General features: G+C 41.8%; 1 protein-coding gene across 2 annotated transcripts in view; it reads left to right on the plus strand.

The window, feature by feature from the left end:
* SLC7A14 (solute carrier family 7 member 14) overlaps positions 1-14336 on the plus strand; it is a 73995-nt gene that overhangs the window by 22819 nt on the left and 36840 nt on the right. For both annotated transcript variants that reach the window (XM_039489024.1, XM_039489025.1), the window contains exon 2: positions 11839-12300. In XM_039489024.1, the coding sequence (XP_039344958.1) occupies positions 12000-12300 (301 nt within the window). In that variant the 5' untranslated portion in view covers positions 11839-11999. The remainder of the gene's footprint in view (positions 1-11838; positions 12301-14336) is intronic.

Here is a 14336-nt window from a genome sequence, read left to right on the forward strand (position 1 = left end):
TGATGGTTTGGAGCACAAAGGAGCAGAACGTATATAGGCCAAAGAGGGGCCCAGGACAATCAATTGCAATGTTTTTAGCCACAAATGAATAATCCTGGAATAAATTTCACAAAAATCTAGAACAAAATCATAACAGATGAACAATGACCTAGAGCAACTCAATCCTTTGCTGAATTCCGTGCTCAATCCAACTGAAAAGAGAGACCTGCCTACTGAGAAGTGATTGAACCCTACCGGAGTTTGAAACACTATTCAATAGGTTTTGACAAATGTTTATTTTTTTAACTCTAGGTGCTGAAGAAAAAAAAAATCAAGATTAAAATTAACACACATTCTAATTAAAAAAACAAGCATTCACCTGGTGAATGGTGTACCAAATCCATGGCCAGCTACACAGTTTCGGTTATCACTTTGCTCCATTCTGTGGCTGAATGGGAATTTCCACAGTGACTACACGGATGAACACACTTGCTACAAAAGCACAGGCCTCTACCTCTTGAGCTAAAAGAGACTCTCCATTAGCTGTTAGCAGAACTGGATCTAGGAAACACAGCTGAGCAGGTCTTTTCCCATCCACTGGAAGGCAGCGGTACACAAATCTAGTCAGAGGCACTCACTAGTGTATATTACAGTTGCAGTTAGAGGTCCCAAATAAGATCAATGCCCCATTGCATTAGGTGCTGTAGCCTGATTTGGGGAGGGTTAGTAGGGACAGTGGAATTTGTCCACTTAATTTAGTTTTATTTAATAATTAATTTTCTAATTAATTAAGAATGTTAATAATAAGTGATAAATATTAATAATATGGATATGGCTCGCCAATATGTGTGATCAGAAGATAAAGTTCGTCTTGAATCAGGCTTCACAGAATTTAACACAAGGAGATTGGGGTATATAACAGGAAATTACACTGAGACAAAGTTTAGTCAAACAAGACCTTTTATTTAAAATCAATGAAACAAGAAGTAAATGTAAAATGTTAAAAGCAGTATGAGATTACAAAGTTACAAAATATCACAGTTCTTTAAGAGATATGATATGATATTACACAGTTCTAAATGCACTTTGCAGCAATAGCACTAGAGTGAATTTCACACCTCTGCTAGAGGAAGTTACAAAGAAACTGGCTATAAGTTAAACCCTTCTTAGTATAAATGCTCTAGCAGAAATAAGAATTTGTTCATACTCACAGCTTTGAAAAGAATTAATACTACGACTTAGTATTGACAGCTTTTGTAGGAGAAAAAGGCTTCGAAGCAGGTTGAGACGACAAGGAAACAGAGAGATGTATCGCCTGCCCTAATGGAGGATTACCACCCTTTTTATAGGGAGAAATCCTTCCTCCTATGCCCAAATTTGTCTTTCCCCCATGGAAAGGTGAGGGTACCTGTTTTCATTGGCTGACCTTTTGTGCGCGTACTAATGACAGCTATATAGTAGCTTGCGGGTGTGTGTGTTACATTTGTGGTCAAAAATACCCTCCTTTTTACCCTAACTAGGTGAAAGGTTAGCAGACATTCAAAAAGTCCCTAGACATTTGCGTAGGTTTGTCTCCTATTACTACTTTTCTGAGTAAGGGTCTTAAAGGTTGCTGTCAGCATCACAGAGGAAATAGGCCAGGATGTCTGGCCTAGAAGTTTCTAGGTATCTTGTATTACAGCTTATTGCAAATTCTATTAATCTATGCAGCCTACACACTTTTATCAAAAAGACATTTTATACAGACCAACAGATTAATCCTCAGGGCTACCCGCCCCCCTTTGACGGGGTGGTTTACATAAAGAAACCCCATCACCTAGGACTTAACATCTGTGGGGCCCTTTTTAGTTTCATACCTGGGCAAATTTTGGTAGGTATCAGGAATGGGCACCATGTATATATATTCATCTTTATCCCCAGATGGTGCTCGTCTATGCATTTGTTTAGGTGATTGTCTGGGTGTCTGTCTAGGTCTCTGCCTAGTTTTTGGTTTGGGTTTGTTGCGTTTATACAGCATATAACCTAACATAAGGAAATTAATTCCAATCCCAATTCCTTGGATAATCATCCATACTTCTAATCCGAATTTTTCTCTGGAAGTTCTTGCAGGCTCATTTCCTTCATTCATTAATTGGGTAATAACTTGCTGGGCTTCATCCATATTGTTAGTAATTTGAATGAGGTGAGTCTCTTTACGAGTCATTAAGGATTTCAGTTGCAACCCCAATGGTGGAATATAAGCCAGAAAAGTAGGTGTACTTTGAATAGTTAAATTCTGGTAATCAGGGTTAGACTGAATAATGGTAATGTTCTCAAAAATAGGAATAGGGGAAATAACTTGATTTCCTATTACCGTGGGTTGCTTTGGGGTAAAACAGAAATTTGGCTCTGTGACAGGACACTCCAAGGGACCATACTGGTACCTCTTTTGGTTGGTAACCACGCAAAATTGGTTCCTTCCAGCATAGGTCACCCTCTCCATCGGAGTCTTCCATGTGGTCAGCCTCACCAGGCATGACGATGATGAATTCTGTGCTTTCTCTCCCTGTAGTCCACACAAAACAGTGTCTGTTTCAAACACATTACACCTACAGATATACTGGGGTCCTTTTTCAGAACAACAGGCCATCTGTGGTACCTTCCAAGTCTGAGTTGGAGTGTGATAGACTACCAGGGGAGGTGCATTAACGCGTTCCCTGTAGATGTCATCTTCGAGGTGACCTATAGAATGGATAGCAGCCAATTGCCTGTACACATCTCTGTCTGGGTCAAACACTGGTAACGAGACCGTGAATGAGACATACAAAGACCGTGCCATCATACAATCTTTTGTAAGAGAACAACTGTCTCGGTTGGGGTGAGGTGTCACAGATCCTATCTCTCTCATAGCACCCACTGACAAATGCTGGCATGCATCCAAACAAGTGGATCTTTCCTTTTCCAGCTTTTGAAAACATTTAGGACAATACCAACTCATTAATTGTTCATCCTTAATTAAGTCAGGGACTTCTCCTAATTTTAAGGATTGCAATGCATCAGTAATTGTGCTTACAACATATTCCCCATATGCAGAACATATAATTTCTTTCCCCAAATCCCCTTAACCTGTTGAATCAGGTTGTTGACCAGTTCTGGATTAAGTATAATAGTCCGTTCCTTCTTTGTTGGTATGTTCTGTTGCTTGGGCTCAGACAACTGAGTACGATCCGGTCGTCTGGTTTCCTGGGGTTGCAATAGTTCAGTTTCAGACTTAAGATTTTGGCATAGTCCTACCCTTAGAGCAACAATAAGGGTGTAATAAGTCAAAAATGTCAATTTCATGGTTACAAACTGCTGGGCTCCAGTTGTTGCGATTTCGTCTGATCACTTAAGTCCTGAGGGAGAAGTTGCTCCTGCGACCTGGACGATCGATACAGCTTTAACTGGTTAGCATGATAAATCTTGTCTCTATTATGCTTTCCTCCTGTTACTCTGATCTTATATACTGCTGAACTGAGTTTATCAATGATTTGGAAAGGTCCAATCCATCGATTACACAACCCATGTTCTGGTGACTTATATGACAATAACATTACTTGATCTCCTACCTCCCAAGTATTCTCTCTCTGGTTTTTGTCAAAGTAAGCCTTTGCCTTACGTCTGGATTTTCCCAATTTAGCAGCTACCTGCAAGTGAATGTGATTTAAATGTTTTTGCAGATTTTGCAGGTAGGTATCCATTTTTATTCCCTCTAATTGAGTGCCACTAGCTTGCCAAATTAAATGTTCTGGTAATCTCATTGTTCGGCCTGTCATCACTTCAAAAGGTGTTTTATCAGTAGATGCAGCCGGTGTCACCCTCAATGCCATTAAAATTAAAGGCATGAGGGTGTCCCAGTTACGTCCATTGGCATCAACCAGTTTCCTCAACATCACTTTTATAGTCCGATTGGTTCATTCCACCATCCCAGATGACTGTGGTCTGTATGGGATGTGTAGTCTCTGCGGGACTCCCATCAATTTAAGACAATCCCTAAAGAACTGTCCTGTAAAATGTGATCCCTGGTCTGATTCTACCTTTGCAGGGATCCCCCAGCGAGAGAAGACTTGTTCTACCAAGACCTTGGCAGTGGCTTTTGCAGTATTGGCTTTAAGAGGAAATGCCTCTATCCACTTTGAGAAAGGATCGATAATCACCAATAAATATTGGTTACCTCTTTGGGTCCTTGGCAAAGGACCTACAAAGTCAATCTGCAAAGCCATCCACGGACCTTCATACACCTGGGATCTTAGTGGCGCATTTCTTTTGGATGGAGTAGGATTAGCTTGGGCACATGCCAGACAATTTTCACAATATTGTTGCACATCCATCCTAAGAAGTGGCCACCACCCTACAGATGCAAGATGTTGGACAGTTTTGTCCACTCCCTGATGTCCTCCTGTAGGAGTGTCATGGACCATGTACATCATTTCCCTCTGTAGGTGAGCTGGAACTACCCACACAGGGAAAGGACCTCCTGTATACATGAGAACTCCATCTACGACTTGTAACTGCTGTTCATGTCGTTTATACAAGGGGTCTATTGTTAGTAATCCCTCTTTGTCTATTTTGGAAAGCTCTAAAATTACTTTTATTATGTCCTTATCCAATTTTTGCACGTCTTTTAGATCTGGTATATTGGGTTGTACCAATTTAGTTGCAGCTATAGGATATTTAGGATTAGGAGTAATAACAGAATACTCCTGATCCTTTCCTTCCCAAAATTCTCCTGATCGGGCTCCTTCACGGGCCAATTTATCAGCTCTCTCATTTTCCATAGCATAAGGGTCTAATTTCCAGTGAGCTTTTACTTTTTTTATTTTGATTGGCCGCTCTGAAACAGTAACTATTACTGTTAACCAATAGATGTATCTCATCAGTGATGCATACCTAATAGGTGTGCCATCAGAAGATGTAAAACCATTTGTTTCCCAATATGGTAGGAACTCTGTGAGAGAATTGCATACCCATGCAGAGTCTGAAAACAGACAGATATCTTGGTATGTGGTGGTGATGGAGAACTGCACACAGTACTCTAACACACAAGCCACTGCAGCTAATTCTGCATATTGAGCCGAATGTGGAGTGCATGAATATGCCTTTTCCCAAGGCTCTCCTTTCCCCTCAGGGGGAACTGCATAGATTCCGAACCCAGTATAGGGTTTGCCTTGATGGTAATAACTAGAACCATCAACAAAGAATTTATACCTATTAATGGGATCTGTCTCCTGGATTAAAGGTTGAAAGAGCTTTTGTTTTTCCTCCCCCCTTAGATCCAATTGATCGAAGTTGGGACACTTGTGTGGCTCTCCCTGATACAATAGAGCGGTTGGTAACAAGGATGGTGTCCTAATAGGTTTGACTGCGATATCTTTCCCTTGCAGTAATAATGCCCAGTGAGCAAGGCGAGCATTTGAAACTTGCCCATCTTTTACCCTGTTGGACAGTAAAACTGAAGAGGAGTGTGCGATGAGTGTAATATGATCGGGCTGAGGCCAATTAGAAAAGAAAAGTGTTGTATGGCCCAACTGGTTGCCAATAGATACTTTTCACAATTGTCATATTTGAGTTCAATTGATGACATTAAACGTGAGGCATAGGCCACAGGTCTGATTTTCCCATGCCTTTCTTGTGAGGCCACAGCCCCCAACGCATTAACACTCACCGCTACCTCCAGATGATAGGGTATTTCAGGATTTGGTGTGATCAACACTGGAGCCTTGATAATGGCCTGTTTTAGTTGGGAATACTGCCTCCGTGTGTTGCTCAGACCATTCCCACTGTACACCTTTCTTTAGAAGTTGGTACAAAGGACCTGCAATAGAAGCAAAATTAGGGATGAAATCCCTGTGGTACCCAGTTAAACCTAGGAAAGCTCTTAAAGCTGTAGGTTCCTGTGGTAAAGGCAATGTTTGGATTGCATCCACCTTCTGTTGCGCTGGGGTTCTACCCCATTTTGTCAGGGTGAGGCCCAAGAAAGAGACACAATTAGCCATTAGCTGAGCCTTGGCTGGATTGCACTTTAACCCTGCTTCTTTTAGAATTTGCAGGAGCTCGTCAAGTCTTTCTAAATGCTCCTCTTTCGGCTGTGTTGCTAAACACAGATCTACATATTGAAATAGAACATTTGGTTTAGAAAATGATGACAGTATCCGTCTCATTTGTGCATGAAATAAAGCTGGAGAGTTTTTATATCCCTGGGGCAAACGTGTCCAAGAATATTGCACTCCCTGAAAACTAAATGCAAAACGGTACTGTGAAATGTGTGCCAATGGTAATGTCCAAAAGCTGTTACTGATGTCTAATACAGTAAACCATACAGCCTCTGGATCAAAGGATTTGATTAGATCTGGCATTTTGGCCACTGTGGGGGCACAAGTTGGTGTGACCTGGTTTAGGCGTCTGTAATCTATTGTGAGACGCCACGAACCATCCGGTTTCTTAACAGGTCAAATAGGTGAATTTGCAGTGGAAGTACATTTTCGTAGTACTCCCTGTGTCAGCAAGGACTTAATAGTCTTTTCTATGTATGGATTTGCTTGTTCTGGGTAAGGATACTGTTTTTGGGCTGAAATTTCTCCTCCTTCCACAACAATAGTGACGGCCATGCATCCACAGTCATGTTTGTGTTTAGCAAAGGCATCTGCATGTTTGTACAGTAATGCCTGTAACTCAGGTTGGTCTGCATGTTTAGCCACTATTTCGTCCAAATCATACCCTTCAGGTTCAAAGTCCTCCACTGGAGATACCATGCCATACTCAGGTATGAGTACCGGAGAGTCATCCTTTTCCTGTTCTACTGAAAGACACAATAATTGGTTACACAAATCAAGAACACATCCCTGTTTGTATAAGAAATCAGTTCCCAATAAGGAATTCTTTGGGTCTGCTAACTTCATTAATGCAAAAGTATGATTCTTTCTTAGGTGACCTATTCGTACTTCAAGGGGTGTAGAAAGTGTGGTAGTAACCTGATTACTTGCAAAGGTTGCAAGTGTCTTGGTACATCCTGATGATAGAGGAGAGGATCTAGGATCCTCGACATGGAGAATACTGATTGCTGCTCCAGTATCTATAATGAGATTCCTGTCTAGTCCCTCTATCACTGCAGATATTGTGGGTCTTCCACTTGTATCTCTGCCTAAAGGGGTTATGACTACACTCAGGTTGTTTGTAGTCATGCAGCATATGCTGTCAGATAATCAAGGGGTTCCTCCTCTATCTCCTCAGAGGCAGCCAATTCTGGAGGAGTGGCTGTCCACTGGGGAAAAGGGGATGGATCAACGGAGGCCACTGAACGGTTCAAGGTTGCTGAGCCTTGGCCTTCCATCATCATCAGCTCATTCACACGGGCATGAAGTTCTCGGATAGCCCGTCGTTGAGCCTCAAGCGTCTGTTGCACTGTTTTAAACATTTTCACAACTGAGTCCTCAGTTTTGTGCAAAGGCGGTGATTTAGGTCTCTGCAGACGTGAACTGTTCTGTGCAGCATCTGAAAAGAAAGGAACACGATCCTGGGCTCCTGCATAGGATCCAAACGCATAACCCTGTCGAGGGGCCTGGCCACTCGAAGGTCCAGGGTTATTACGTGGGTTAGGGTCATTTTGCCAACGTTGATACTTAGGAAATTTAGGAACTCCTCGTCCTAATCCTGGCTGAGGTTGAGGTCCCTCAATCCTCACCGTAGGATTAGTTTGTGGTTCCTGAAGTACTGCAACCGGGGCTCCACGCCGACCTAATTTAGAGCCTCCCTGTGCATATGCTTTAGCTAATAAGGCTAATGTTCTTTTTAAAGAAATATCATCAGTGATATGCATATTAACCATTTCTCTTAACTGAGGAAGGGAATTATTAACAAGCAAACTGATATATGGCAGTTCATCTGTTTCCTCTTTGATATGACTCCGCCAAGCTGCACTTAACCGCAAATGAAACTGATGTGGAGTTTCATTAGGTTTCTGCTTTAAGTTAGACAGAATTGCTACTCCAGCTTGCCCTGGGTGCTGATTATGTTCCAATAGGGCTACTGTCTCTTGAAAAGTTTTCTCTCCTACCCTAAACTTAAGTGGCAAAGTACTCCACAATGCTCGATTCACTGTGAGTTGTAAGATTTTACCCCAATCTTCCCTTGGTAAGCCAAACACTTTTGCTGTCTCCTGCACACGTTGTGCATGCATAGCAACTGAAAAATCCTCCATCATTCCTACTTGCTTAGCCACCAGGTCTAAGGTTTTAATATCTGTAACAACTGCTACAGGACAATCAGAATTGGAACCTGCAATTCCTTCTTCTGGATCTGAATCTGAGCTTTCATCTGAACTTAAATCTACAATTTCTATTCCTTGACTCCTTCTACCTGGATTCACATTTTCCTCATCTGAACCATCAAAACTTTCCACTGGAGATAATCCTGGGTATCTAGGATAATTTTCCATGAAATGTCTATGGCTTACATTCAAAGTGTCTCCACACTGACGCAGGACATCCCTTAGTCCTCTAAAGTCTGGCGTGGTAGGGCGTTCTACCGATACACTAGGTGATACCAGCATATACCACGGGGGTGTAGAGGACCCACGAAATTCCTGGGGTCTAGGCAATGTTGATTGCCCGAATGCCAATAAATGTCCACCCAAAGGGACTGGATTTTCTACTCTATATGGTGCTAATGTAACATTGGGTGGAGGAGCAGGAATTCTATTCCCTGCTTGTTGTTGTAGCTCTCTTTGTAACTTAGAGATCACTACATCACATGCATTAGCTACAAGTGTTACCTGTGATACGGCCTCTTCTAATCCTTGAACAATGACCGATTCTAAAGGCACTGCTTCTTCACTCACAGAAGCAGTCTCTACAGAAGTAGAGATCTTTTCCTCTTTCCCTGCTTCTCTGTTTGTGTCACTAACTGCTTCACTGACTGTGACACTTGTCTCTGCCTCCTGAACTGTCACTTCAGAACTTCCGTCTCTTGTCGTCAGACTGTCAGTACCGTCTGCACTGCCAATTTCTTCTTCTGACTCTACAGATTCAATCTGCAACTTTGCTTCTGAAGGTACTGTGTTTGCTTGAGATAATTCTCTTGTTTTACTTCTAGTCACTGGTCCAATAGGATTTTCTACCTCTGTTAGTTCCACCATACCAATAGGGATGGAAATCAATTCTTCAACCTCCTCTGCTCTATTTTCTCCCTTTTCTAGTTCTTTAATCTTTTCCAACAACCGACCACGGTCTACTCTATAGGCTACCAGCATCTGCTGAACTTCCCTGAGTAACTCCATCTTTTTATCCAATTTCTTTCTCAATGAACTACAAGCTACAAGCAAGCATTCAACAGCTATTCCCTTCACCACCTTAGCTCTTTTCTTTTTCTGCTCTGTTTCTTCCTCAAATACATTACTCACAAAACCCCACGGGTTTCTCTGCTCAGAAATCATTCCACTATTTCTCAGCTGCTCCAAACCTCCACCATGTTCCTGAATATATTTCCTAGCAAAGTTTTCCAAAGCTAAACTGCTAGAAACTCCAACACACTCCACTCCTGTTCTATCTTCACTTTTCATACTCTTAATACGAAATAGAGAATTCATCTCTTTCTTCTTCTAGTATATTCACTAGAATCTAGTATAGTCTAGTATATTCACTAGAATCAATCCTCTGTTGATTTAATCCTGATCCAAAAAGGCGTCCCTTTTACAGAAAAAAACAGGAATAATACCCCTTAACCGGTTTAAACACTGTATCATAAAAGTCCCAAGTAAATAGAGGGAGTGGGGGATACTCTCTTCTCTCTTCTCTCGATGGCTTATAGCAGATCGAGAGGTCTTTCCCCTCTGTCGGGACCTGCCAAATATCGGGGAATACTGAGGCAGACATATCAGAGGTGCAGTTCGGAAGAGTTAATGGGACTAAGATAAGGTATCTTTGAACTATTTAAGTTCTGACTGATTGCGGCCTTTCTGGCAGCTATGAATACCTTGCTTTATTAACTCCCCGCCACCACTAGTGTGGGTCACTGGATCCCGTGCTACTGCAAATATTTTATTCGGTACCATTCATTTCTTTCTTCAACTTATAAAACCCCTTTCTTACGCGCGTATTACTTTTAAACAATATTACTTTAATATTCAGTTATCAATACAGTTAAAACCTTTAGGCAAAAGTGAAAGTAAAGACCTTAAGATGTTTAACCACAATACAAAACGGAAATACTGGGCGTATTGCCAGCAACAATAATCACAGGAAGTTGACTCTGGTTTAAGAGTTTCAGAGTTTACTGAAGTTAACTATTTACTTGCGTTTCAAAGGGTCCAGGAATATCTGGATACCTGAAATTCCTGTCACACACTCCTTAAATCTCCTCCTGCCTGGCTCGCCAGCCTGTAGCCTGATTTGGGGAGGGTTAGTAGGGACAGTGGAATTTGTCCACTTAATTTAGTTTTATTTAATAATTAATTTTCTAATTAATTAAGAATGTTAATAAGTGATAAATATTAATAATATGGATATGGCTCGCCAATATGTGTGATCAGAAGATAAAGTTAGTCTTGAATCAGGCTTCACAGAATTTAACACAAGGAGATTGGGGTATATAACAGGAAATTACACTGAGACGAAGTTTAGTCAAACAAGACCTTTTATTTAAAATCAATGAAACAAGAAGTAAATGTAAAATGTTAAAAGCAGAATGAGATTACAAAGTTACAAAATATCACAGTTCTTTAAGAGATATGATATGATATTACACAGTTCTAAATGCACTTTGCAGCAATAGCACTAGAGTGAATTTCACACCTCTGCTAGAGGAAGTTACAAAGAAACTGGCTATAAGTTAAACCCTTCTTAGTATAAATGCTCTAGCAGAAATAAGAACTTGTTCATACTCACAACTTTGAAAAGAATTAATACTACGACTTAGTATTGACAGCTTTCGTAGGAGAAAAAGGCTTCGAAGCAGGTTGAGACGACAAGGAAACAGAGAGATGTATCGCCTGCCCTAATGGAGGATTACCACCCTTTTTATAGGGAGAAATCCTTCCTCCTATGCCCAAATTTGTCTTTCCCCCATGGAAAGGTGAGGGTACCTGTTTTCATTGGCTGACCTTTTGTGTGCGTACTAATGACAGCTATATAGTAGCTTGCGGGTGTATGTGTTACATTTGTGGTCAAAAATACCCTCCTTTTTACCCTAACTAGGTGAAAGGTTAGCAGACATTCAAAAAGTCCCTAGACATTTGCGTAGGTTTGTCTCCTATTATTACTTTTCTGAGTAAGGGTCTTAAAGGTTGCTGTCAGCATCACAGAGGAAATAGGCCAGGATGTCTGGCCTAGAAGTTTCTAGGTATCTTGTATTACAGCTTATTGCAAATTCTATTAATCTATGCAGCCTACACACTTTTATCAAAAAGACATTTTATACAGACCAACAGATTAATCCTCAGGGCTACAGTGCTTTGCAAACACACAGTAAGAGCGTACGATCTAAATAGACAGGGCAGATAAAGGGGGTAGCGTTGTCCCCATTTTGCAATTAGGGAAACCAAACAGAGGCATTAAGGGTGGGGGATTTGTAGAAATGCTCAGTGTCGGTTTAACTCTGCTCCCATGAAAGTCAACTGTAAAACTCCCATTGAGTTCCATGGGAGCACAGTTAGGCTAACATGGAGCACTTCTGAAATCCCCTCTAAATGACTTTCCCCAGGTCACAGAGGAAGTCTATAGCACAGCTTCCAGTTGAGCCCCGACTTCTTGAGTCCCAATCTGACTCTTAGAGAAGGCTGATCCTATCGTTTTTCTATGAGCGCCCCTAAACTTTTGTGTGTGTGAGTACGTTTCTTCTCTTTTACAGAACCAAAAAGCAAACTAAAAGCTTTGAATGCAAGAATGTGGCTTCAAATTGTGCTACACCTTCTCTGAAAAGGGCTGTTACTAGCCGAAGTTGCTGCTGTTGAAGTTTGTTGTTGAACCCTGCTGAAGTCTCCTGTCTTGTCTCAATACCCCACCAGTACAATGAGCTTCTTCTCCTATTTGGACCCCAGGAGGATCCAGTGGGGTGCCACATGGCACGCCATGCACTCCAGGATCCTACGCACCAAACCTGTGGAGTCAATGCTGGAAGGGACGGGCACCACCACCTCTCATGGGACCAAGTTGGCCCAGGTGCTCACGACAATGGACCTGGTTTCCCTTGGAGTTGGAAGCTGTGTTGGCACTGGAATGTATGTAGTGTCTGGGCTGGTTGCTAAGGAGATGGCTGGGCCTGGAGTCATTGTTTCCTTCATCATTGCAGCAGTTGCCTCCATTTTGTCAGGTGAGTCATTCAGATCAGTTGTAAGAGATAAAAATAAATGGTGGCTTCTACTTAGGGCTTTATCCTGCAGCCCTTACTCCTGTGTATAGCCCCATTGAAGTCAGTCAGGGAGAGCTGAGCCCCTAATTTAATGGTGCATGTTTTGCCTTCTGCTTTAAGGATGCAATTATTTTTAATAACCGAGGGTCTAAGCTTGCAAGGTGCTGAGCCTAGGCAACTCTCACTGAAGCCACTGGCAAATGAGGGCATCCATTTCACCTTGTAGGATCAGGTCACCAAGAGACAAAGACCCAGATTGTCAGAATTCATACAGGGGGAGCGGAAACCCTTTCCATGCATTTGTCCGTGCAGTTGCTATGAGTGTGGGCCCATCTTGGCAACTGCACAAACCTATGGGTTGTTTGGGGGAGTATCTGCATGCCCGTTTACCTCAGGTGTGCATGCAAATTAGGCATGCAGCTGTGAAAATCTGACCCAGAACATCCATTGTCTCACCATAGTGTGACAAGAACCACATGAAAACAACAAACTAGCCATTGTGTTTAGACTTTTTCTGTAATAAACAGCCTTTCAAGCTGAAAGTATTTTAGAGTGGCTGAAGAGCTAGGGGAATTGCAAGGAGGAGATAGCCTCTCATCTAATCTCTAGGTTGCTGGGGTGTATCCTGAATAAGATGGTAATGACCAAACTTAGTTCCCTTTTGATATGTGGCTGGTTGCCTGTATACGGGAGACTTGAAGTGCTCAGCCATTACGTTTAAAAGACCAGCTGAAATTTTACGTCATAATTCATAAACCAGGCACAGACTAATGACAAAGCAGCACCCTAAGCCTGAGATAAGTCATTTAAACACTTCTAAAGAAGGCTGGATACTTTCAAGGAGGAAGAGAAGTGAATGAATCCAGCCAGGTATATGGATTGATCTGTGCTTTCTACATGATCTCATTATTTTTGGTATTTGTCCTTGTCTGTTCACTACCATTGAACTGTAAAGATGTTCTAACACTAGCTGTTAAGAGAAGTCTTTGCACTATATAGCAGAATCGAATATTGATGGGTTTGTTTTTATATGGGTGTTAGGTAAGAAGTGGCAAAGGCTTATTGTATTTACAGTTGCTATCATATTAAAGTGATCTCACTCAGCTTCTAAAACTAAAGCCTTAGAAAATATAATAGTAGCTTTATTCTCTTCCATTGCAACCACACTTTGAGCTGAATTTTCCTCTTCCTTATAAGACTGCAGCTCCCACTGAAGGCCACAGGTTTACACCAGCGTTAGAGAGAGAACGTCACCCTATATTGTCAGGCATTCCTGGAACCATTATAGAGGAATAGCCGATTTGAGTTCTGGCTTCTTAACATTACAGCCAAGTTCTGCTCTCCGTCACCCTGGTTAAAATCCACAGTAACAGATACACTGGTGTAAATCAGCAGTAAATGTAAATTACACCAGAACTTGCAGGCCTCTACAGGACTTACCTCCATATCTATCTCTAGAAGAGGACTCATAGCTGTGAACCCTGACTAGAGAGAGTCATCTTTATCTGGCCCAAATTTAGATGCTAAGTCCTTCTCAGGAGTGGGGCTTTGGCTGCACCTCTCTCTTCAGTATTTCTTTGGGGAGATGCCTAAGCTAACCATACTCAGCATGCTGGCTGCTGAGAGTCTTTGGTAGGCACACACAGCATATGGAGAGCCTGGGTGCCTAACTTGAGGTTATGAATGCCAAGAAGTGTTGGGCACTTAAAAGCTAGGCATTGCAACACCCAAGTCCCCCTTGTGAATCTAACCCAAGCAGGCAACAATCACGTACACTTAGGAGATGCAATTCCATCTTGCAGTGGGGAGTGGTGCGCGCACACACACACACACACATCCCCCTACCTACCTAAAATAAGAACCATCAAATTGAACTCTTACTGGTCATGGAAATGTAACAATGTTTTTCAGTATTAAATTGTGTGTGTGGATTTAGTGCTCATGAAGAGTTAGTTTGGCAGTTCTGAACTCTGAAGGACAGCCACATGGGTACTTCC

Source organism: Mauremys reevesii, linkage group 9 (genome assembly GCF_016161935.1).
Source record: "Mauremys reevesii isolate NIE-2019 linkage group 9, ASM1616193v1, whole genome shotgun sequence".
Taxonomy (NCBI): Eukaryota; Metazoa; Chordata; order Testudines; family Geoemydidae; genus Mauremys; species Mauremys reevesii.